This window comes from Schistocerca piceifrons, chromosome 2 (genome assembly GCF_021461385.2).
Source record: "Schistocerca piceifrons isolate TAMUIC-IGC-003096 chromosome 2, iqSchPice1.1, whole genome shotgun sequence".
NCBI lineage: Eukaryota > Metazoa > Arthropoda > Insecta > Orthoptera > Acrididae > Schistocerca > Schistocerca piceifrons.
Window position 1 is genome coordinate 433864677 of NC_060139.1, and position 26887 is coordinate 433891563.

Below are 26887 nucleotides of genomic sequence, written 5' to 3' on the forward strand. Positions count from 1 at the left end.
TTCCTGGAATGCGTACCTTCATATTCTTCAACCGTTGTTCTGCGTTTATCCATAGAAGAATAGCGGCGCATCTCTGGAAGAAATGATGCTCTAAACAAGGCACTTTGTCCCGTGAAAGATTACCCGCGGGGATTACCAGTCTAATAGTGCACCACTGCATGGACCTAGCATCCCTAGACGCGAAAAAGTGTCAGTTGCCAACAAGAAGAAGGAGAATAAGGAGATCTGATATCCGTATCACAGATCAAGTTGGCTTCCTGTAGCCTATTTCGTCATTTCTTAGGTCCCGCAAAATATGCACTAAATGGTTAAATTCTCCTTCCATTCGAAACTGCTGTTCATCATAAACATCAATATGATGTTACAAACCCCTCTCCCCCTCCCCCCACCCGCTCAGTCGTGATTAAAGAGAGTGAGAAATGATGCTATGGATCTCTCCCCAATGAACTAACTAATTAAACTGTGCGCAACAGAGTTAGCGAAGGCTAATTTTCGGCCCAGCAGTGGTTCAGCAGGTGGGCGTAATTCCATAGTTTCCATAAATGTGCACAGGGATGACTAGGTATGAAATGAAATTCGAAAGTACGAGATATTCCAGAGTTTATTAGCAGATGTTGATTTCATAAGAAACATTACCAAGTTACTCCAGAGCAAGGACAATAATAATAAAAAAAACTAGAAAAATTGAAGTGTGGCAAATTTCAGTAAGGGAAGCAATTGATGGTAACTACAGTTCTCTAACATATTACATTTTAACTAACTCAAATCCGTAACTCGACAAGAGTGATTTACATTCATGCTTGGAACATAACTCACGTTGTCGTGCAACTGTGCCAGCCCCAGTAGCCAAGTAGAACCTAACTGTGAAATTATTGACTGTTGTTGAATTCATTGTGACCTAGGCCGCCGTGCTGCCCATAATCTCGCCATCACTGGAGTGTGAATGCGCTGGCTGCGGGAGACGCCGATGCCTCGCTCGCTAAGCGCTGCTGTGTGCGCGCCGCTGCTGCATCGCCCTCGCACGAGGTCTTGTGACGCAGGAGCCTGCTGGCGAAGTCTACGACTGGAGCGTCGCGTCGGCAAAGTGTCACAGCTGCGTGCGGAACCTGATGTGTACGACGCAAAGCGACTCTGCTGCAAACAGAGGCCGAAGTATCCCCTCAGTCTGAAGTCGCTCTCCTCAGAGCAAAATCCTAAGTAAAGTCAAAAGAGCAGAGTGCTTCAGTTCTGTGGCCGTTTCTTGCGTTTCAAGCAGCAACTGCTGATCCGAAAAGTATTATTTTTGTTCCACCAATGAAAAAATTAAGCAGACGTCGCTCTATTCCCACCAACAAAGGAAAACTGCGGCCTTCCAATAAAGTGTTCTGAAACCCCTCTGCCAGAAGCATGCGTACAAAAATTTTACGTCACTGTACTCCAGCCGCTCAAGATGTCTTATATTTGGTGCCTTTTGCGAGCAGTTTCCTAGCATGGTAACATAACAATACGAGGAAAAATAACAGAGAAAAATGTTGTGCTAGATGCCGAACAGACATCCAAAGCGAGTGACCGTCATTCCCAGGGATTCTCCGTGTCTTTTAGAAAGCTTTCGAGATCGGTATCCCGCTTAGAAAGTTTTTTATTAACATTTATCTTAAAAACTGGCCATGTTATTTACCAAATCCTCTTTCCACCCTGGAAAGTTTTGCAGGCATTCTTTGCAGAAAATAGCTGCAGACTGACCCTCGCTGACAAACTCTCTTCAGGAAGCCGATTCAGCACAATGGGCAGCTATCTGCAGCATCCGGCCTGCCCCTCCCTGAGTCCGGCACGAGGCTGAAGCAAACCAGAGTGGGGTGGAACAGTTCTTCTGTTGAACTTCCCACGCTTCTCTGCGGCTGGCACATCACGCAGAAACCACCTTAGCCTATACGCAGTATACATGCAATAGAATATCTACAACTGTTTAGATGGAAGAAAATGGATTAATCACCTACGCCGCCACTGTTGTTGTATTGCAATTGAAAATAAACGTGCGTTTCCGCATTCTGCCGAGAATTCTATTGGATTTAAGTTGAAATACAATTGATTTAGATATTAAATTCACTCTAATTTGCGTATAAAACTGTGACTAATTTGCATAATAACGTATCGCGGGAATGAAAACACGTGTAGCATTCTGCTTCGCCGCTTTTCAAAGTGTGTCTCCACAGGTACGAACACACTCAACACACACTTGTATTCGTGTGACAAAAGCAAACAGTCTCCAAAAGTCAAATTGAAGAATCTATTACTAGGCCTTAAACCCAAGCTGCGTCATTTCATAAACATTGCTGGTCGGAGACAGATATCAGAGTATACGTTTTCCCATCGTATGGGAGACGTGCCCTGTGGTGACAAATCAGGGGAACGAGTAGGCCAGTCAAGAATCCGTAAGTTCCTCAAGGCTTTTGTGGCGTGAACTGTATTCTGATGGCACGTGCCATATGGGGCCATTGTCATGAAAAGTACTATAATTTTTGTTTAATTTCCGCCTCCATCATAATCAGAAATTAGGTCTGTGGTTATCAAAATATAGGTAACGGCCTTGCCACAGTGGATACAGCGGTTCCCGTCACATCACCGAAGTTAAGCGCTGTCGGGCGTGGCCGGTATTTGGGTGGGTGACCATCGGGGCCGCCATGTGCTGTTACCATTTTTCGGGATGCACTCAGCCTCGTGATGCTAATTGCGGAGCTACTCGACCGAATAGTAGCGGTTCCGGTCAAAGAAAACCATCATAACGACCGGGAGAGCGGTGTGCTGACCACACACCCCTTCTATTCGCATCCTCAGCTGAGGATGATACGGCGGTCGGATGGTCCCGATGGGCCACTTGTGGCCTGAAGACGGATTGCTTTTTTTTAATCAAAATATTTGTCAATAACTTCAACACAAGATTACAAATGATATGACTCATCGATGCCTTCCTACCTTCGTCTTCCTCTTTCCGAGAAAGGAGACGATGAACACAAAGTTCACAGCTAGTACACCACTGCAGTAGATCTGATGTATACATGCTTTAATCCGCTGTTAGATGAAGGTCTATAGATACGGCGGCATATGCAATATAATATAGACGTGATAGAGAAATTTTGTTCAAGGTCATACAGCCATACCACTGGATTGGAGCGGGGATAAGAAGTATGAAGTAAGGTAAATATCAGATTGGTTGTAGTTCCTTGCGAATTTTGTTAATCAAAATATACGGTCCTGTCACATTAACGTGAACACCTGTCAAAAGCCTGAATAACCACCTTTTGCAGTTTGGACCGCTGTGCGACGTACATGGAGAGAATCAATGAGGTTCTTGAAGGTATGGAAAGGGACCTGAAGCCATTCCGATTCTAATGCTGTGACCAGCTGCGCTAGATTTCTCGGTAGAGGATCCATGGCGCGATAGCCCGATCGAGGTGGTTTCCCAGATTCTCGATTGGGTTTAAATCCGGGAAGGGGCAATTGGTGGCCAGGAGAGTACGGCAAACTTACCGAGGTGCTCTTCCAACCAATACAGGCACTGCGAGCCATGTGACATATTGCACTGCCCTGCTAGTAGACGCCAAAGTGCCGAAAAAAACTCCATGAAGAAGTGTACGTGGTCTCCAATGATAAATGCACACTTCTATTGATCCATTGTGCCTTCAAAAATCACGACATCATCCAGAAAATGCCACGAAAACATTACCCAGACCATAACGCTCTCTCCTTGTTTACTTTCTGCTGTACACGGCCGACCGAAGTGGCCGAGCTGTTTTAGGCGCTACAGTCTGGAACCGTGCGACCGCTACGGTCGCAGGTTCGAATCCTGCCTCGGGCATGGATGTGTGTGATATCCTTCGGTTAGTTAGGTTTAATTAGTTCTACGTTCTAGGTGACTGACTGCCTCAGAAGTCCCATAGTGCTCAGAGCCATTTGAACCATTTTTTGTTTTTGTTTTTGCTGTACACGCCATGTGTCCCGTGGAGCATAAATCACGATTCATCTGCAAATGCCACCTGAGGCCACTCGGTGGACTTCCAGCTGCAGTACTGTTGCGCGAATTCCAGCTTTCATCGACGATGAACAGCAGTCAGCACGGGTGCAAGAATCAGGCGCCTGCTGCGAAGGCTCACACACAGCGAAGTTCGCTGGACAGACGTTGAGGCGACACTGTTGGTAGTCCCTTGGTTCATCTAGGCGATCACTTGCTCAACAGTTGCACATCTGTTCGCCCGAACACATCTCCGCAGCCGTCGTTCGCCCCTGTCATACATGGCCCGCGATACCGCATAGGTTCCTTGGCGCCAGTTTTGGATAGCGCCATTTTACCATTCACAACATACTTTACCATTGCAACAAGTGAACAATTTACGAAATTAGCCGTTTCAGAAATGCTTCCACCCGTGGTCTGAAAGCCAATAATCATGCCCTTTTGGACTTTAGATAAATCGTTCCGTTTCGGCATTACGAAAACTATTGCACTGTTTCCCTGACACATTTTAAACACTACAGGCCATTAAAATTGCTACACAAGAAGAAATTCAGATGATAAGCGGGTATTCATTGGACAAATATATTATACTAGAACTGACATGTGATTACATTTTCACGCAATTTGGGTGCATAGATCCTGAGAAATCAGTACCCAGAACAACAACCTCTGGCCGTAATAACGGCCTTGATACGCCTGGGCATTGAGTCAAACAGAGCTTGGAAGGCGTGTACAGGTACAGCTGCCCATGCAGCTTCAACACGGTACCACAGTTCATCAAGAGTAGTGACTGGCGTATTGTGACGAACTAGTTGCTCGGCCACCATTGACCAGACGTTTTCAGTTGGTGAGAGATCTACAGAATGTAGTGGCTATGGCACCAGTCGAACATTTTCTGTATCCAGAAAGGCCCGTACACGACCTGCAACATGCGGTCGTGCATTATCCTGCTGAAATGTAGGGTTTCGCAGGGATCGAATGAAGGGTAGAGCCACTGGACGTTACACAACTGAAATGTAACGTCCACTGTTCAAAGTGCCATCAATGCGAAAGGGACGTGATCGAGACGTGTAACCAGTGGCACCCCATATCATCACGCCAGGTGATACGCCAGTAGGGCGATGACGAATACACGCGTCCAATGTGCGTTCACGGCGATGTCACCAAACACGGATGCGACCATCATCATGCTGTAAACAGAACCTGGATTCATCCGAAAAAGTGACGTTTTGCCATTCGTGCACCCAGGTTCGTCGTTGAGTACACCATCGTAGACGCTCCTGTCTGTGACGTAGCGTCAAGGGTAACCGCAGCCATCGTCTCCGAGCTGATAGTCCATGCTGCTGCAAACGTCGTCGAACTGTTCGTGCAGATGGTTGTTGTCTTCCAAAAATCCCCATTCGTTGACCCAGGGATCGAGACGTGGCTGCACGATCCGTTACAGCCATGCGGATAAGATGCCTGTCATCTCGATTGCTAGTGATACGAGGCCGTTGGGATCCAGCACGGCGTTCCGTATTACCCTCTTGAACCCACCGATTTAATATTCTGCTAACAGTCATTGGATCTCGATCAACGCGAGCAACAATGTCGCGATACGATAAACCGGAATCGCGATAGGCTACAATTCGACCTTTATCAAAGTCGGAAACGTGATGGTACGCATTTCTCCTCCTTACACGAGGCATCACAACAACGTTTCACCAGGCAACGCCGGTCAACTGCTGTTTGTGTTTGAGAAATCGGTTAGAAACTTTCCTCATGTTAGCATGTTGTAGGTGTCGCCACCGGCGCCAACCTTGTGTGAATGCTCTGAAAAGCTAATCATTTTCATATCACAGCATCTTCTTCCTGTTGGTTAAATTTCGCGTCTGTAGCACGTGATCTTCGTGGTGTAGCAATTTTAATGGCCAGTAGTGTATACGATCCACTGCTACTGCTTCCATCTGTAGTCTGTGAATGATTATTGCACATTGGCGTCGAACATAGGAGGTGGTCACTCTGACAGGACCATACATGAGCCTTTAGTTCCCAGACCTCTATCCCACACGAAGTTAACTGTTTATAACATTCTAAGTCCTGAAGCAGAATGAGAGCTATACGTCAAAGGAATTATTTACTAGAAATGAGTTAAACGAAATTCATCACTAAATATAACACCGGCGCACACACAGATTTGCTTCAAAAATTGCCAAATCAAATGCAGCAGATCCTCTCGCCATGATTGCAAGAGTTGAAGAGTTATGGATCTACAGACTCGCTGCGTCCTTGTGACCTTTTACAGTAACATCTGCGGACAATCTGGCTTCAATCTGACCACCAGAAACTAAGGCGAGACTCGTGACTCAACGCGTCACCACAGAATGCCAATCCATGTCCCAGTTAACTCTAACTTCACATCCTGTTGTCTGTAGTATGGTGTCGGCGGTAAACGACGCATAGCAATGCAAGATCCACTTTACATCTTTCTGATCCGCCCCTTCTTCAGACACGTCGAATAATGCTAGGACTGTCTCGTGGTACAGTCCCTTTCTAAGGGCCCGTGCCTACCCTTCTTGCCACACTGGTGTCGTGAGTCCGTCTCCTCGCTATTGGTGCTGTTGTGATTTCACTACACGTAACTGACAGTGCGGTCTGTCGGTATAAGGCTCTCCTGTCTCTTATGCTAATATTTCGGCCTTTCTTAAAGTTCGAAAGGTGTCGATAAGTTGCATGTGGATGTCCTATGGGCACTTTGTGTTACAAATGATTCAAATGGCTCTGAGCACTATGGGACTCAACTTCTGAGGTCATCAGTCCCCTAGAACTTAGAACTACTTAAAGCTAACTAACCTAAGGACATCACACACAACCATGCCCGAGGCAGGATTCGAACCTGCGACCGTAGCGGTCGCGCGGTTCCAGAATGTAGCGCCTAGAACCGCTCGGCCACCCCTGCCGGTCTTTGTGTTACAATCTCCAGCTCAACATACATATGCCAAGCCATGGAAATACTGGAGCATCATGTGTTTTTGGATGGGGTCCGCCTTTAGCAAAACACAATTTTGTTTTTTGTCCCAAACATGTTTCACTGCAGTTGCAGCATCATCAGTGTGCTTTTATTTTATAGCTGTTAAACATAAAGAATGTTCTTTACTCTTTGTATTCATGTAAATGTTAGATTTTGAATCGTAATTACAGATTTTCGAAGAAACATAAAAGTAATGCTCTTCTGTGTTCTGAGTATCCGGTATTAAAGTTTCTGCTTGTCTGTCCTATATAAACTGATTTGCAGTCTGACGTGTTAGTTGGTGAATACCAGATAAGTTGTGTTTGTCTGTGCTTGTATTGGTCGTCCTTAGTTTCCTCTGTGTTGAGTTGTCTGTCCTGTAGGCTATTTTTAGCCCTTGGTTCTTGAGTATGTTGCCTATTTCGTGGGCTGCTTTGTTGTTGTAGATGAAAATGGACCACGTGCCTGTAACAGCTGTCATTCCACATTTACTGAACACTTTATGGACAAGAAACATATGCCAACAGACATCAATACTTACTTGAAAATCCCCAAACGTAGCAACAGTCCCCCTCAAAAAACTAAGGATTGCAGAAAACTATCAAATACAAAAAGCCATAGTTGAAGGAAAGCAAGTAATAAATTAACACACAGCTCTCTGCAATGGATCTCTGTTCTCTGCCCTCAAATTATACCACCAATCTATCCAGCCTCCACCCCCCACTTCTCACACACATACATACACACAAACACACGCACACGCACACACATCAAAAAAAGTTTTGCATCACCCCCGTTCCCAGAACACCTGAAGATAGATTTTGACTTTGGATGCTGTATCACGGACACAGTGCCTCTGACTGTTCAGAGATGTCATTAAACCCGCCCAACGATGTAAACAACCATGCATCAGCAGCGCCTATTAGACGAAAGGGGTCCGACAGCCGATCAGTTTTAGTCATTCCACCAGGAAGGAGATACACAGCTCGTGTTGTCCGTAGTTCAACCATGCCTAGACGGTCAATACCGCGGTTCGATCGTGTCCGCATTGTTACTTTGTACCAGAAAGGGCAATCAACAAGGGAAGTATCCAGGGGTCTCGAAGTGAACAAATCGATGTTGTTCGGACATGGAGAAGGTACAGAGAGACAGGAACTGTCGATAACATGCCTCGCTCAATCCGCCCAAGGGCTACTGCTGCAGTGGATGACTGCTACCTACGGATTATGAATCGGAGGAACCCTGACAGCAACGCCACCATGTTGAATAATACTTTTAGTGCAGCCACAGGACGTCATGTTACGATTCTAACTGTATGCAATAGGCTGTATGATGCGCAACTTCACTCCCGACGTCCATGGCGAAGTCCATCTTTGCAACCACGACATCATGCACCGCGGTACAGATGGGCCCTACAACATACCGAATGAACCGCTCAGGATTGGCATCACGTTCTCTTCATTGATGAGTGTCTCTTATGCTTTCAGCCAAGACGTGTTTGGAGGCAACCTGGTCAGGCTGAACGCCTTAACCACACTGACCAGCGACTGCAACATGGTGGAGGTTCCCTACTATTTTGGGGTGGCGTTATGTGGGGCCGACGTACGCCGCTGGTGGCCATGACGCCGTAACGGTTGTGCGATACGTGAATGCCATCTTCCGACCGATAGTGCAACCATATTGGCAGCATATTGGCAAGGAATTCGTCTTCATGGACGACAATTCGCACCCCCAACGAGTGCATCTTGTTAATGACTTCCTTCAGGATAACGACATCGCTCGACTAGAGTAGCCAGCGTGTTCTCCAGACATGAACCCTATCAAACATGCCTGGGATAACATATGCGTGTAACATATGTGTGTGTGTGTGTGTGTTTGTGTATATGTGTGTGTGTGTGTGCGTGTGTGTGTGTGTGTGTGTGTGTGTGTGTGTGTGTGTGTGTGTATTGAATTTCTCTGAGAAATTCAAAACAACCGCCAATGACATCTTCCACTGTTCCACTGTCTGCCACCTTGTTTTCACACCTTCTGCTGTTCCACTGTCTGCCACCTTGTTATTACAGCTCGTAAACAGTGACAGTGACAGCTCAGTACACAGAATTACAATGAAGAAGATCACGAAAAAAGAAACTGTAAGTGGCACATAATGCAAATAGATACACACACACAAACTCACACACCCCTTTCACATGAATTATTAATCTCAGGCACAGCCATAACAGTTTAGAAGTCGTAATTTTTGCGTAAATGTTTTGTCTACGGTAAGTTGCATATGGTTGCAGGAGACAAACTGTAAAGAAAAAGTCACTCAAAAAACGTAATACAGCAGGAAAACCACACCATGTCGTAAGAAGGTATGAATACACAATTTTATGTGCTCTTCAAAAACCTGTAATTACGATTTAGAAACTAATATTTATATATATTTAAACAGTAAAGAACATTCCTTGTGTTTAAAAGCCATAATAATAAAAAAAACACTGATGATGCTGCAACTGCAGTAAAACATGTCTGGGACAAAAAACAAAACTGTGTTTTTCTTAAGGCGGACCGCACTCAAAATATATGTTATTGTTAAAGCAAACACAGACAAAAGAGCTTCAACATCAAGATGATTATGTGTGGGATAGAATGAAGAGGGCTGTTTATGGACGACGTGACCCACCAACTGTTACTTTTACTTGTTTTAGGTTTAAAACGAATCTGTCTACTTCACTGAACATTACATTTATTTCACATTGTACAGCCACACAAAGACACACACCGTCAAAGACCTAGTTTCTAGTACTTGTCTCTCCAAAGACTCTAGAGCAGAAGTGCTGCCAACTTTTGTCTGCCACTTAATTAAATACAAACACATATAACTGTAATACATTCCCTTATTTAATTAAGAAAAAAAAGGGAACACATCAACATGAAAGAACCATCTTATGACATAAATCTAACAGTCTTTGTTTTGCCAGCGGCTTCGTCAGTATATCCGCTAACTGGTCCTCAGTTGAAAGATGTCGAATTCCTAACTCTCCTTCCAATACCTTTTCTCGGACGAAGAAATACTTTATTTTTATATGCTTAGTGCGATGATGGAACTCGGGTTTTTGTGCGAGTTTCACAATTGCCTGATTGTCAACCTTAAGAACTGAAACTTCACTCAGCTTTCTCATTCCTCTAAAAAGTCTACACAGATAGATTATCTCCTTCACAGTTTCTGTTGTAGATGTTGCAGTCACTGCCTGTCTTTGGCTGAGCCAGGAGATAGCTCCACCTGCATGTGTAATAAGTACACCAGATGTTGACCGTCCAGTTTTGTTGCACCATCCAAAGTCTGCATCGCTGTAGCAATCTAATATGCCACTGTACAAATTTGGACGATAGATTAAGCCTAGGTCACATGTACCTGCTACATACCGGAGTCTCGCTTTAGTCGCACTATATCTTCTGTTGATGCCGTGTCAAGAGTTCGAGACAGGAAGCTCACATTATAAGCCAGGTCAGGTCTCGTTCCAAGCATCAGGTACATCAGTGCTCCAACTGCTTGCCGATAGGGAAAGTTACACTTCTTTGCATTCTTTCCTGTAATGTATCTGGTTCCTTTATAATTGGTGTTGAGTCAGGTTTGCACTCTTGAAAACTGAAACGCTTCAGAATCTTCTTTGCATAGGCTTGTTGACATATCTTGATTGCATCATCATCAAAGCGTTTTATCTCAAGTCCAAGGAAATATGATGCTGGTTTCACAGTGATCTTAAATTCCGCCTTCAACTCATCATCAAACTTTCTGGCATCCAGCTGATCACTTGCCATAACTAACCCATCGTCTACATAAAGAGCAACTAACAGTTTCTTGCCACCTTCTTCTCTGATATGTAAACAAGGATCTGCATCACTTGCCTTGAAACCTGCTGATATGAGAAATGCTCCAAACCGTTTACTCCAACATTCTGGGGCTTGCTTAATTCCATACAAACTTCGCCTTAATTTGCAAACTCTCTCTGTGCCATCATTATACCCTTTTGGCTGTTGCATGAATATTATTTCTTCTAGTTCTCCATACAAGTATGCTGTAGACACATCAAACTGTATTGAACGAATTGTGCTCAACTTAGCTACTGGACTGAAGGTCTCACTGTAGTCCACACCGTAGCGTTGATTAAATCCCTTGATGACAAGTCTTGCTTTATATTTCTCAACACTTCCATCAGGATTAGTCTTTACACGAAAAACCCACTTACATGGTATAGCTCTTGTTCCTTGTGGTACAGTAGTAAGTTTCCATGTCTCATTCTCTTGTAGTGACTTCATTTCATTTTTCATAAGCGTACTTCCAGTAAACACTTTGTGTACTGTTTACAGCTTCTTCATATGATTCTGGTTCTTCATTTGTTTCATTAAGCATCTCTTCAGTGAACATTACTAAGTCATTTAGCCATGAAGGTTTCATTAATGTTGAACGATTTCGCAGTTGTTGATGAGGCTAGATAAAGATTTCCTCTTCTCTGGTATCACCACTGCCCTCTTCAGTCTCCTTGTTGGAGTTTACCTCATATTTTTCTTCAGCTGCATACTTTCCCTGATTACTTTGCTCAACATCCTGCAATGGTAATTTGACTTGTTCTTCACAACTTGCAGGCTTTTCATGGAAGATTACATCTCTGCTGAGAATGACTTTGTTTTCTTCTTTTACCCAAATTCTGTAACGCTCATCTCCATCATACCCCACGAAATAACCCTTGACAGCTTTCTTATCCACTTTCAATCTTCTTTGAACTGGAATGTGGGTATAGCATGTAGAGCCTATTATACATAAATGTTTTATACTAAGATGGTATCTGTTCTTTCGGACATGTCCGAAAGAACAGATACCATCGATGATCATGCTGCTCGTTAGAATGAAATTACAATGAAATGAACACCCTAAGCTGCTTACAGGCGTTGACATACGTCAACAAGGACATATATTCATGAAAATCTGTCCCCTTTGACGTATATCAACGCCTGTAAGCAGCTTAGGGTGTTCATTTCATTGTAACAAATGTTTTATTCTTGGCTTCTTGCCAAACCACAGCTCAAATGAACTAATTCCTTCCACAGATGATTTTGCAGTTCGATTCAAAAAGCACACTGATGCTCCAACCAATTTTGCCCATATGGCTGATGGGAAATTAGCTTCTTTATTTGAATACTTGAAGGTTCTTGCTACTTCAACTATAATTCGCATGTCCCGCTCACTTCCATCATTTTGTTGCGGTGTGTAGGGTGCTGTCAGCCTCTAAGTAACGCCTTCTGCTTGCAGTATGTCCTTAACTTCCTTACTGTCGAATTCTCCACCTTGTCACTCAGCAGCTCTTTGACTGTATGACCCAGCATCTTTGAATGTTGAAGAATATATTTCAATGCATCTATAGCTTCAGACTTTTGCCTTACAAGGAAGCAATGCCGAAATTTTGTGTAGCTCTCTTTGAACACAACATATATCTCTTCTTCTCAAAAGATTCATTGAAGGGTCCACAGACATCAGCTGACATTAGTTCACCTGGGCAGGTTGACTTCTCTCTGTGACCAAATGGTAAGCGATGTGCTTTGCCATAAATGCATGGCTCACAAAGTGACTTCCCCAAGGGAACATTTACGCCTAACTCCCTTTCTAACATTCCTCTGACATGGTGTTTATCCTGATGTCCCCACCTCCCATGATACAGCTGCAATAATGAAGTTTCTTCAATGGCATTTACTTCAGCAATTTCTTGGGCAAATTTGGTTGAATGTCTGCCTTGTACAAGGTACCAAAGGGCTTACAGGTTCCATGCAGCACTACCTTGTTATCAATTTTAAGCCAACACTCTCTTGTTGATGACTTAAATTCACTATTAGGATTCCGGTCCTGTGCAGCTAACACTGAAAGCAAATTTCTAGATAATTGTGGAACAAACCATCATTCAGAGATGATAACTGAATATTGCCTTTTCCCACTGCCATTAGAAATCTGTTCCGGCTACCTTTACACCACATTGAGTGTCAAATTTTAGAAAGTCTGTAAAATACTGTGAACAGTTTGTTACATGCTTTGTAGCTCCATTATCAACCCACCACGATGCTGAATCTGCCTCAACTGTATAGGCCTCCTCACAGACAGACATTAGCACAGCACTAGCAGCAGCACAACTTTCTTGACTTCTGTTTCGATTTTTATTTGGTCTTCCATCAGAAATCCACTTTTTGCAGTCCTTTACCCAGTGGTCCTTACGCTTACAATAACTGCAAATGTCACCTTTTCTTAGGTCATTCTTGAAGAACTTGCCTTTGCCATCTGGTTTTTGTTTACTTACGTTCACCATTAATGCTTCCTTTGGTGTTTTGTCACTGTTTGGATTCTTCTAGAAATTCCTTTCAAATATACATAACTGCACTGTTAACTCATCAAATGTTCTTTCTTCGTCCTGTGTTAACAACATCCAACTTGATTGAAAAGTTTCAAATTCACTTGGCAGAATACGCAACGTTTTGCACACTAACATAAGGTCTGGTAAAACACTTTCGTTTTTAGCTTTGAGTCCATTGTTTAAATCATTCCACAAACTCTTCAATTTTGCAATGTGGGTAGAAACATTATCACCTGGTATCCAGCAGAAGGAGAAAAAGTCTGTGCAGATTTTGAACAACTGATCCTTGGATGAAGCTTCAAACTGCTGCTTTAAGGCGTCCCACATATCGCTAGCTGTTTCCTTGTCCATTACCTTTTGATATACTTCATCACTGATGGCGCTAGTTATCATACACTTTGCATAACTATTTGCCTTTCGATACAAATCGAACTGTTCTTTGTGTTTCTTTGCTTGTGCATCTGCTGCGCCGTCTTCCAGTGGCTTGTGCTTAACTAACCTCATGTCAGTAACATCCAATGCACCTTCATGGTAATCGAGCAAGTCTCTTATTTTTCGTTTCCAAATTGGCCAGTCCATTTGTCCGTTAAGTGGTTTTATATTTTTTGACATATCCATTGCTGAATCTTTGCTTCAAAATACAATAGGCGTATATGGCCGAAAGTTACTTACTGAAAACAAATCTTAAAACCTAAAACTCATCTGTCGATGTTTCTGAGCTCAAATCTCAGCTGGCTGTGCTCCACTCAAAACTCAGTTGACGACAATCTAACCTCAAATTCTGACTACTGTATTTTCTACTGGGCATAAAAACTCTCATTTTTGGCGCTTACTTGCTCTAACACGGTTCAGCAAAACGTTTTACAACAACGGTTTTCACTCTCAAGCACTCGTTATCGTATTTTGTTAGCTTTTCGTCTCTGTTTCGAGTCTTTGATTCACTTAGGACACTTAAGCGAAACTGGGCCCATAACCTGTTACTTTTACTTGTTTTAGGTTTAAAAAGAATCTGTCTACTTCACTGAACATTACGTTTATTTCACATTGTACAGCCACACAAAGACACACACCGACAAAGACCTAGTTTCTAGTACTTGTCTCTCCAAAGACTCTAGAGCAGAAGAACTGTCAACTTTTGTCTGCCACTTAATTAAATACAAATATATATAACTGCAATACCAACCACTCTCGAGGAACTACGCCTAATCGCTATTGAGGAGAGGGACAGTGACTTGATGAACTTGTGGACAGTATTCCACGATGAATACAGGCATGCATCAATGTAAGAGGACGTGCTACTGGGTATGAGAGGTACTGGTGTGCATAATCTTGACCACTACCTCTGAAGGTCTCGCTGTATGGTGGTACAACATTCAATGTGTGGTTTTCATGAGCAATAAAAAGGACGGAAATGATGTTTATGTTGATCTGTATTCCAATTCTTTGTACTGGTTCCAGAACTCTTGGGCCCGAGATGATTCAAAACTTTTTTTTTTATTTGTGTTTATGAAATAATAATAATAATGAAAAATCCTCAAACCTACTCTCTCTCTCTCTCTTTCTCTCTACCTTCTCTCTCTCTCTCTCTCTCTCTCTCTCTGTCCCTTACGCACACACACACACACACACACACACACACACACACACACACACACACAAAAGGCACAGACACCTCTGAAAGATCCAGAACAACTGCCAGGAACACCTTCAACTGTTCTGTCAGCTATCTTGTTTTTACACCTTCAACTGTTCCGCTGTCCACCATCTTGTTTTTACAGTTGTGAAACAGTGACAGTGACAACTCAATAACACAGTGAAGAAGATGAGGAAAACAGAAAACTTAAGTGAAACATAATGTAAATACACACACACACATAGAATTAATTAATTTCAGCCATATTGTAATTTTTGCTTAAATAATTTTGTCTACACTAAGTCGCATGTGGTTGTAGATGATAAACTGTGAAAGAAATCAGTCGCTCTAAAAACATAACACATCAGGAAAAGCTAGAATACATAATTTTATGTTTCTTCGAAAATCTGTAGTTACGATTTAAAAACCAATATTTACAAGTATACAAACTGTAAAGAACATTCTTTATGTTTAACAGCCATAAAAATTAAAGCCCACTGATGATGTGCAATTGCAGTGAAACTTGTTTGGGACAAAAAACAAAATTGTGTTTTGCTAAAGGCGGACCCCAACCAAAAACATATGTATTGTTAAAGCAAACCGAACAAAAAAGAGCTTCGACTCCAATATGATTAGTGGAGAATCAGTTTGTTAGTGTTGGTCAAGGTGCTCCTAGTGCAAAGCTTTCAATTTCTGTTAGATTATCTTGTTGTATTGGGCTGTAAAATAAGGAAGGTTAGTGTACAACCTCGGATGAATGAAGAAAATCAGCCGTGTACTTTTCAATCGAACCTTCATGGCATTTTTTTTTTTAATTTCGGGTACCACAGCAATGAATTTATTAAAAGACGGTGTCAGTTTCCACTTTATCTGTATTAATTTCATTTGTTCGCAACTGGTTTCAACCTTCCAGTCCATTCTCAAGTGATTTTGTGGTTCTGCAACAGAAAACTATGCCTTACGTATTAAATTATCAGCGTCTTGAAATTTGTGTTTTTTATTTATTTTTAATTTATTTTATTTTCCATACTATTTCATTTCTTACTTCGTAACTTTACTCAGATGAACAGACAAAATACAGTCACAGTATTTGAAATTGTCAAAGGTGTTGCCACAGTGGTAAAACCGGTTCCCATCAGATCATTGAAGTTGAGCACGGTCAGACCTGGTTAGCACTTCGATGGGCGTCAGTCCCCATCTGCCGAGTGCTGTTGCCAACCGGGATGCATTCAGCCCTTTTGCGGCCAGTTGAGGAGCCACTTGACTGAGAAGTAGCGGCTCCCGCTACGAAAACTGACAACGGCTGTGAGAGCGGTGTGCTGACCACATGACCCTCCATATCCGCATCCAGTAAAGCCATTCGTCTGAGGATGACACGGCGGACGATCAGCAGCGTTGGAATTTGCAAGGCCTCTTCGGACGAAGTAAAATATTAGAAATTATTATCCCATGCTTATATCGCGTTTGTAAGTGGCAAGCGGCCAAACCAACAAGACAGCATTTGTGAACCAAAACGAGTAAAAAACACAAATTTTGAGACGCTGACATTTCAATACGTAAGAAAATGTTTATTACTGTAAAACCAAAAAATCACCTCAGAATGGCCTAGAAGGCTGAAACTAGTTGTGAACAAATATAATTAATACAGCAGAAGAGAAAAATGTGACTGTCTTTCACCGCAGTTGCCTTGACCTACTAATGGAAACAATGAAAAACATAAATCTGGATAACTGCATAGGAATTTGATTTGTCGTCCTTCCGAATGTAAGTCAAGAAGTGTTTTGCCGCTCTGCCACCTAGATCACTTTGAAGGACATGGAAAGGATTGGACAGGCTGACAGTGCAGGAAGTACCTGACGCACTAGGGACCATCAACGGAGAAGTGTCACTGTTGAGCTACAAGACCCACACCAACCTGTCTGCAAAAGTTCTGTCAAGTCAGTACAGTGGGTGGTCTTCTTTAAGCCGACGGAAAAGCTACTTCTTGTTAAGAATTTTGGATTTCCTTTAAGTCGATCTCTTTTTTTGTAAATTTTGTTTATTTGCCCAATAGTACTACGCAATTTATAGTTTTGTAGTATGTTTTAGAAATAATAAGAGTAATAATGAAAACAGGTGCCATGCACGGTGAAGACGCGCACGCCATCCTGTACTCTCCGGAAGATGACCGAGAATCAGATCCAGATTCTGAGGAGGAGATAAACGACGTCTGGCTGTCGATGCTGACAGATTTCGCAAAGACTGGGTACGTACGGTATACCGCTGAACTGACTGTGAAGATTCGTTTTTCTATATAGGATATAGATAAAAGCTAACAGGTTAATTGCCACTCTCTCTCGTCCTATACTCCGTTTTCTTTAATTTGTTTGTAACGTTACTAACACGTCTTATCCAATTCACTACTCGTAAGTAAGTTCATAAGTCTGTCGTCAAAGAGTCTCCCCATTCGTACACGCTTAACTTGCAAACGGGGATGTTATTTGTATGATGTTACTCATCGACTTCTGATCTACATATGAATTTTGAAACAAAAATACGTTTAGATTAGGCCCAAAGTAGCTATGTAAAATAAAAGTATAAAAAGAAAATACGTTATGCAGTAGCTCGACGCAATTTAATGCAGTAACACTATTTTCCAGCTTAGTGTCTCATCCCTTACAATTCCTATAGCGGCTTGTGAAACAAGGTGGGACTGATGTAAGTTTGCGAAATGTCCAGAAAGGGAATTTTAGAACCAATTCCGACTAAAGGGTCTCGCACTAGGAAGAATCGTCCAACAAAACTGAGGGTTGCTAAGCGAGTAATTAAGAGATGGATGTTGGGAATTATTGGTAGAAACCAGAAAAACAACAAATGGATCATAGAACAGACTGGAGTCGAAAACGTAATTCTCACTGTAAAAAAAAAAAAAATAAAAAAAATAAAATAAAAAACGATATGGATATTAGCTGAACAAATAATCAGGTGACGTAATCAGGTGACGGATTATAAACTAAAGAAGTACTTTGCAAGGTTCTAGGAGGTAAGAAAAGACCGAGACATCGACCAAATGGAAGGTAGGCAGATTTATTTATTCGTGTCATAAGTATCAAACTTCAGTGCGTGACATACATGCATACACACATACAGGGTGACACAGAATAATGGGAATGTTTGAAATAAGTAGAGGCAGCCATGGGCAGGTGGCAGCACTGCGGGTTGGCGACAGTTAGCGAGTAAACAGTCCGCCATTTCAGCAATCATGGATCAGTAGAACGGACAACAGCGTGTGTTAGCCATAAAAATGTTTTATAAAAACAATGATAATTCGGTAGCGGAGCAGAGGGAGTTTCGACGTTTTTATAATTTAGGACGTCATGATACCGTTCCATCGAAACACACAATAAAATGCTGGATTAATAGCTGTGAAGAGACTGGATCTGCCCTCAAGAAGAAACCAACAGGACGACCAAGAAGTGTGCGTTCTCCAGTGAACATTGGTGTTGTACGCGAGTCTGTGTTACGGAGTCCACGGCATTCAATTCGTAAGCAAGAAGCAGTGGTTAGAATGTCCCGGGAGAGTGTTCGCAGAATTCTTGATCTTGATTTACTAACTACAGATGGCGCAACAATTGAAGGATAACGATTACCGGTTACGATTAGGATTCTGTCAACAAATGATAACAAAAATAAACAATGACGATGAATTTCTAAACAAACTGTGGGTGTCAGATGAGCCACATTTTCATCTCACAGGTTATGTGAATAAATAAAACTACCATTACTGGGCAAACACAAATCCTAATGACGTTCATGAGCGCCCTTTACACGCTAGTACAGTGTGGCGTTTCATCACATGGGATTATCAGATCGCATTTTTTCGCAAATGAACAGAGAAAAACAATAACTGTCAATGCTGGTTGTTACGTGGACATGTAACGAACTTTCGTTACATCTGCATTGTACAACTTTCCAACCGTTCAAGAAGCCTCGTTTCAAAAAGACGGAGCGATATCATACACTGCACGGCAGTCAGTGGCATATGTGCGAGAATTGTTTGGCAGCCATGTGATCTCACGATTCGGCAACATTCCCTGGCCCCTTAGTTCACACCAGATTTATCGGTTTGTGATTTTTTCTTGTGGAGCTACGTCAAGAAAAAAGTCTACACGACTCGACCAAGAACCCTGGATGAGTTAAAAAAGATAATTCGGGATGCAATTCACAGTATCGCAGCTGAGAGGTTGCAGCGGTCAATGAGGAATCTCAACAGCAGATTTCACAAATGTATTCCTACAGGAGGACGCCATCTAAAGGACATAATTTTTTTTTAAATGACAAATGCCATCAGTGTTTTGTAAATGGTGAAGTTGAAAGGTTTCAATTACTATGAATGCTATTTCTTTCCTTCATCACTTGTAGTTTTATTGGATTGTGAAAATGTTCTCGTTTTTCTTTGTCACCCTGTACATATACATACGTACAAGATACGTAATGAACAACGAAACGTGCTTTCTTTCGGCATTTTGTATTTGCAACAGTTACAGGGAATATAGGAGTGTTACATACTACGTGTGTGTTGATTTCCTGTTGGGGGTGTGGACGCAAGCCCACTTAGTTTTTTACATGTCCGACGGGCTGCCGAGGCGACTGTGCGAGAAGGCCATGACGTAATGCAGTTCCCTCTTCCACCTGGCCACGTTTATTGCAACCTGACGGTGGGTACGGGAAGAGCTGCAGCTGTTTTTTGGCATGCCTCACCATGCTCCTACACGGCGATGCTTGTACGAAGGTCTGTGCACTGATTGCCAACCTCTGGCCGCGGCATCAGCCACTATGCAAAAAAAGACGCACACCGTTCTTCGCTGGCATCCTTAGCAAGACTATAAATGTCAAAATCCGTTGCTACGACCGCCTTTCAGTGAGTTTGAATATTGCTCAAAGTGTTGTGCGGAAATCAAAATGTCAGTTACGCAAATGTTTCGAGAAATATTTGCTGTTCGTATGCTGCCATTGTCACGCGCTACTGTAGAGGGAGTCTCTGTACGCTCGCAGCCTGTGGTTCAAATGGTTCAAATGGCTCTGAGCACTATGGGACTTCACATCTGAGGTCATCAGTCCCCTAGAACTTAGAACTACTTAAACGTTACTAACCTAAGGACAGTACACACTTCCATGCCCAAGGCAGGATTCGAACCGGCGACCGTAGCGGTCGCGCGGTTCCAGACTGAAGCGCCTAGAACCGCTCGGCCACACAGGCCAGCTAGCCTGTGGTGGCAGTCACACGAAGTCGGGTTGCAGCATGATCAGGTCTATTGGCTTCTGTCTCGGGTCCTTCGGCCGACGTTCATCTGATGATTTTACTGATGTTTCGCCAGCACGAGTGACTGGCATTGTGAAAGCCTCACCCTCCATTGCCGGTGGTGAACTGGAGCCGAGCTCTCGGCCGCAGACTATAAGTACCTGGCGCGCCAACGACCGAGGGCTTCTCCGCAGTCATTTCTGGTGCGCTTCTCCTCTTGCTACCTGCGACGGTCGTTCGCTGCAGTGCGGGAAGCCAGGATCTGTTTACCTCAAGGCTTTCCTCTTTCTTCCTGAAGCTGTTCAGGTGTTTTTGTATTTCTACAGCTTCTCTGAACAAGCGCGTGTGATAGTGCTTCTCTACAGACAGAAATTCCGTGTCAGCGAATTTTATTACGTGGTCGGTCTCACTCAGTGCGTGCTCTGCGAATAGCTTCAACAAGAAAGAGGAAAGCCTTAAGGTAAACGGATCCTGGCTTCCCGTAATGCAGCGAACGACCGTCGCTGGTAGCAAGAGGAGAAGCGCACCGGAAATGACCGCGGAAAAGCCCTCGGTCGTTGGCACACCAAGTACTTATAGTCTGCGGCCGAGAGCTCGGCTCCAGTTCACCACCGGCAATGGAGGGTGAGGCTTTGACAATACCAGCCACTCGTGCTGGCGAAACATCAGTAAAATCATGAGATGAACGTCGGCCGAAGAACCCGAGACAGAAGCCAATAGGCAGTTTGTCAACAAGTGGCCACGAAAGCCTTAACAGTTTTGTATGATCAGGTCTGCTACCATCTACACATGATCGCAGCGGCCTTGTGTGTCTGGATAGACAGATGTTGTGACTTGCTGATGTCCCCTACAGTCGTGTAAATAAATAAAATAGCATTCCTACCCTACTGCACAGCTGATGAAACGACTTCAGTTGTGATGCAGGACTTTTTGGTCGACACTGTGGTTGGTGTAGCTATCTCAACAAATGTCTCAGTATGTAACAGTTGTTTATAAAAATAACTGTTCTTCTCCTGTGCCATCCAATATACACACACTGTGGTAATTGTTTAAACATTAAAGTTCTCATATTTACGATAATCTTCATATGTTTTTACTTAACGACCTTGTAACGTTGTTGAATGGGTAGCTGCTGTACACTGGTCACTCTTGGTTGGTTGGTTGGTTTGTGGGAATGAAGGGACCAGATTGCTATGGCCATCGGTCCCTCTGGTCACTCTGTTCATCCCTGAGCCCTACAAGGCAGCTGATGCCGGTACGTTGGCTGATATGTTCCTTGGCACCCATTCTGTTAAAATAATGAGAACATACAACTGCCAAACCGCTATCGGACGTGAATTTCGTAAACATTTGTCGTCATATACCTCTGGAAACTTATAAAGGGTTTGTGTCACTCAGAATCGATGTCTTATTTGGTGTAAACCGTATACTAATGTGCTGCTAAGTGGATCTTCATTTGTGTGATCCATACTATCCAATTAGAACTCTTCTCAGAAATGGCTACTGTTAAAATTTAATTCGCCCCAAAGCCTGCATACTACAAAAAAAGTCGATGTTAGTTAAAGAATGTAGTATGAGACATCAAAAAACTATGTGGTCATTGCAGCTATTTTACGGTTACTGTATAGAAGTTTCAGCGCCTTACAGTTTGTGACCATAGTGTGTGGAGGTCTTTAGGGGAGAACTTTTCTAGGTGAATGTATGTTAGGAGCTGCAATAGATTTCATACGCGGGAATGTTACAGCATCGGTTTCCAGACGACAGAGAGGCCAGAAATCATCCAGTTCTATAATTAGACCACGTTTAAATGTAAAATTGTGTAGCCTTAGAAATTCATCTGAAAGCTGTGTCGCCATATTGAGCACACCGAGTGTCGTGGGGTACACAGTCTGTACCAGACAAATTCTCTAGTTATGACAACCATTAGGTTTCCTCAATATTTTAAACTTAGGAAAGAGCATCTTAGAATTTCCTATCATTTTAAACTTAGGCCATGTGAACATTATTCTTAATTTCCCCATATTTTAAACTTACAACTTGTGAGTTCTTTGAATATTCCACCATTTCAAACTTAGGCTTTCTGGAGTGAGGGAATTCGTTTCACGCGTGACAACAGAACGGGGTTAAACATACAGACTGCACTGTTTTCGGAATTTAGAACAAGTGATCTGACAAACGTGCTGGCTGGCTGTCATACAGCAGGGAAAATCTAACAACCATGCAGGCTGGCTCTGTATTCCGTGGTCCGCCATCTTAGATTTTAAACAGTACGACACTTGCACATCTTGCATTTTTTGATTTACCACCAATATACACTTAGGACAAGCATACTAGTTTCACAGTGCTGTCATAGGAGTAGGAGATAACCCTGCCTACTTCGGATTTCCCAGCATTCTATACATAGGAAAACTGGGCATTGTCAGAGGGTGGAGGAGGGGGAGAAATTTGTCAACAGTGCATGATATCATCAGTGATGTCACAGGGGAAAAAACTGGCAACAGTGCAGAGTGGCCTAGAACCAGCCACCGGGCAATACTTCCCACGACCCATATTTAGTCATTTCTATGTGAAGCATTGTCAAACCATTTTGGGAGTGAAAGCAGTTTTTCTGAAGAACAATTTTTCAATGTGAATGTTTTGTTTCTTTGCTGCTAATAATATATGATAACTTATTTGTATTTATTAATTTTTTATTCATAGAATATCACCTTGTTCCCTATGGTTCTTCCAGTTTTATCGTAATTATTGAGAGAACAATTACAACCACAGATGAGATGCTTTAAATTTATTCCTGTGTATGTCAATTGGAAACTCATTTGTCATAATATAAATGTGTCCAGAAATGATTGAGAAGCACTGGTTGTGATGTCAGAGCAAAATGAAGTTCTTGTGATTCATAATTCTTGAATAGTGATATTTATTTAGTATTAATCAAGTCTGAAAGCGAAATCCCTTAGAGCTCTGAGGGTCTTAGCATGGCCCAGAAAATGCATATCCGAAATGCAGCATTTGCTCGATTACACTTTTATTATAACGGCACTTACGTGCACGTATCCACGACTTCATCTCACAATCAAGACAAGTGCCGCAGTGCAGTACGAAATAATTAGACTGAACGCAGAAATTTTCTAAACGATTTTCAACTTCTTCACTCTAACGTGTCTTGTCCTATGTGTGTAAACTACTGAACCAGTGGTTGTTGTCGACGGCAGCTCCTCCATATTCAGCACATACGGCAATAACTTGGGTTCCACGTTGCTGGCATCAGTACGACACCGCCTCTAATGTAGGGACATTAACAGAGATTCGCTCAACAAGCGTGACATGCCACGTCATTCCTTTAGATATCACTACAGTGCCTATTTAAGAGGTCTGAGTATAATGCAAAAAAAGTCAGTTGTACTTAGGATATGAGTTTCAAGTTGTATTTTGTTATGTGATGAATGAGCAACGAGGTTTTACACTCCTTAGACGGAACGCATTTCTTCTCGTTGCCAGTTTTTTCCTTGTTTGTCACGGTTTCTTTTAAAAACTGGTCTTTATTTTTGAGTCAAAATTATATTTGTCGAAGCAGACGTGGTTTGATATATAGGTGTTGGGGAATGGATATAGGAAGGAGAAGTAGATTGCGTTAACAGCACTCAAGCAACAAATCAAACAGACGCAACGAGTTAATAATTCACATCACACGGAGAGCATGCTAGCTGTGATTACATTAGCTGTGGCACGTCACACGGCAGAGGAAGTGTTTCAACATGTACAGACCACAATACTGAACATCTTATGACGTGCCAGTGAGGGTGTTTCCATGCTAAACCTATCTAGAAGCTACCGCGGGCTTTCCCGTGTGTTAGCCCCTAATGGGAATAGGGCTTAAGTGCGTTTGACTTCTGGCCGCAGTCACGAATGTGACTGCATGTAAAGCCCTGAAAGCTCCAATGGTGGACAAAAATAACTTTCTGATGTCGATCGTAAATCTTTACCCTCGACTCACAGTGACTTGAACCATTTACATACTTCAGTCATAAGTGTTGCGAATAATAAACGAATTGACGCCTCCCACTATGCAGTTTTTGATCCCGCATACAAACTGATGTGTTACTACAGAGTGAATGACCTAAAACGTACACCACAAATATTGCGAAAATGGAAAGTGCTATTGATGTGCGGTTTTCACAGAATGGATTGGTAGTCGGGGGCTCGTATTGCTAGCCAACAAACAGATTGTAATAATATTTAGAAAGTATATTTTTTTTTGCAAACATACAATTTTTAAGAGTATCAGTGCCTCTTGACATTAACAAACTAAAAGTAGGGTAAATTAGAATGTCAGTGGGGTTTGTTGCAGGATTCTGAAACAAGTCGTTTACGAGATATCGTATTTTGAGAAGTTGCTAAATCGACACTTGTCTAATACCTGTGCACACAGTAGTTATGTGGATTCTGGCCAGTAACGAGACAACTGACAGTCACAGGTTGTGTTCAAAATGACCACTAGCGGTTGCAATACATGCTTCCAGTCTGGTATGGAACGACTACTGCAAACGATCTAGCATTTCAGCGGAGATGTTCGAGCAGGCTGCAGTAATACGTCGTTGCCTGTCATTGGGTGTAGTTGGTATGTCATTGTAGACAGCGTCTTTCAACTTTCCCCGCAGAAAAAAGTCTACAGGCATCAAATTCGGGTAAAGGGACAGCCAAGGTATACGTCCTCCGCGTCCAATCCAACGATCTGGAAACAGTTCCTGAAGACATGTTGTTCTGCGTTGCTACCACAGGTTCCTCCCAGACTGCAGAGGAAGATTTTCTAGTATCTGTGGAAGATCTTCTGTTAGGAGGCTGCAATACTTGCGTGTGTTCAGTGTTTCATCTATGAAAATCGGGCCTATGAGCTGATGTTTCACTATCCCACATCATACGCTTACACTCCATGGACGCTGACGTCCACCTGACGAAGCCAATAGGGACTGATAACAGATTGAGAATGCGTGTTTCGGTGGTTTACCTGGCAAAGAATGGTAAATGTGGCATCAGCACTAAACAAGATACACGGTACATCTGGAGTATCCTGTCTTAGTGCCCATGTACAGAAGTTAACACGATTCTTATAATCGTTTCCATGCAGCTCGTGATGGAGACATGTATGATAGGGATGGACTGCCAGTCTTACTTGGGAGATGAAGGCGAACCTCACCATCCGTAGGATCGTCGGTAGAACCGACTGTGGCCTTTGGTACAGAGCCGAGTGGAGGATCTGATACCGGAGGTTCAGACGAATCTGCCACCATCTACGTTGCAGATTCCTCAATTTGCGCAATAGGACAGTGGGTTTCCGGGTTCCACTAAATAGGTTAGGAGTCCACAACACGCTGGAAGTGGCTACATGGGTAACAGGGGCTATGTGGAGGGGACTGGGCGGTTTTTAGGATAGAGGGTCTCAGGGAAAGCGCCAAAAAGGGCTTCAGCTTCAAAGGCTGCAAGATGAACACAGGAAGAGGGTAGAGATAGCAACAATCCGTATTGTAGTTTTAAACTGTCGTAGCTGTGTTGGGAAAGAACCAGAGCTCCAAGTTCTAATAGAAAGCGCTGAATCACAAATCATTATAGGTTCGGGATGCTGGATAAAGACGGAAATAAGTTGAGCCGAAAGACCTAACCGTGTTCAGAAAGGATATGTTAAATACAGTTGATGGTGGAGTGTTTATTGCTGCCAGAAGTAGTTTACCTTCGATCGAAATTGATGTAGATGCTTCCTGTGAATTAGTACCGTTAGAGGTTATATTTGACGACAGGAATATTAATAATTTGTTCCTTTTACAGAACCCCCGACTCAGATGATGCAGTTGCTGAACTGTTCATAGAAAACTTGAGTGTCGTTTCAAATAAGTATCCCACTCATACTATTATAGCTGGTGGTGACTTCAATGTACCCTCCATATGTTGGCGAAAATACATGTTTACGGTGGTAGGAGTAAAACGTAGCACCACATTTCAAAAGCTTCTATGCACTTCTTATCCAAACGGTTTATCGTCCATGTTTCACTTCCATACATGGCTACACTCCATACAAATACTTTCAGAAAAGACTTCCTGACACTTAAATCTATACTCGACGTTAACAAATTTCTCTTCTTCAGAAACGCTTTCCTTGCCATTGCCAGTCTACATTTTATTTCCTCTCTACTTCGACCATCATCAGTTATTTTGCTCCCCAAATAGCAAAACTCCTTTACTACTTTAAGTGTCTCATTTCGTAATCTAATTCCCTCAGAATCACCCGACTTAATTCGACTACATTCCAGTATCCTCGTTTTGCTTTTGTTGATATTCATCTCATATCCTCCTTTCAAGACACTATCCATTCCGTTCAACTGCTCTTCCAAGTCCTTTGCTGTCTCTGACAGAATTACAATGTCATCGGCGAACCTCAAAGTTTTTATTTCTTCTCCATGGATTTTAATACCTACTCCGAATTTTTCTTTTGTTTCCTTCACTGCTTGCTCAATATACAGATTGAATAACATCAGGGAAAAGCTACAACCCTGTCTCACTCCTTTCCCAACCACTGCTTCCCTTTCATGTCCCTCGACTCTTATAACTGCAATCTGGTTTCTGT

General features: G+C 42.7%; 1 protein-coding gene across 3 annotated transcripts in view; it reads left to right on the top strand.

Moving 5' to 3' along the window:
• Positions 1-26887, top strand: part of LOC124777181 (esterase E4-like) — a 213073-nt gene that overhangs the window by 175338 nt on the left and 10848 nt on the right. For 2 of the 3 annotated variants that reach the window (XM_047252492.1, XM_047252494.1), the window contains one exon: positions 17106-17235. The exons of the other annotated variant lie outside the window; for it this stretch is intronic. In XM_047252492.1, the coding sequence (XP_047108448.1) occupies positions 17106-17235 (130 nt within the window). The remainder of the gene's footprint in view (positions 1-17105; positions 17236-26887) is intronic. 3 annotated transcript variants of the gene reach the window in all.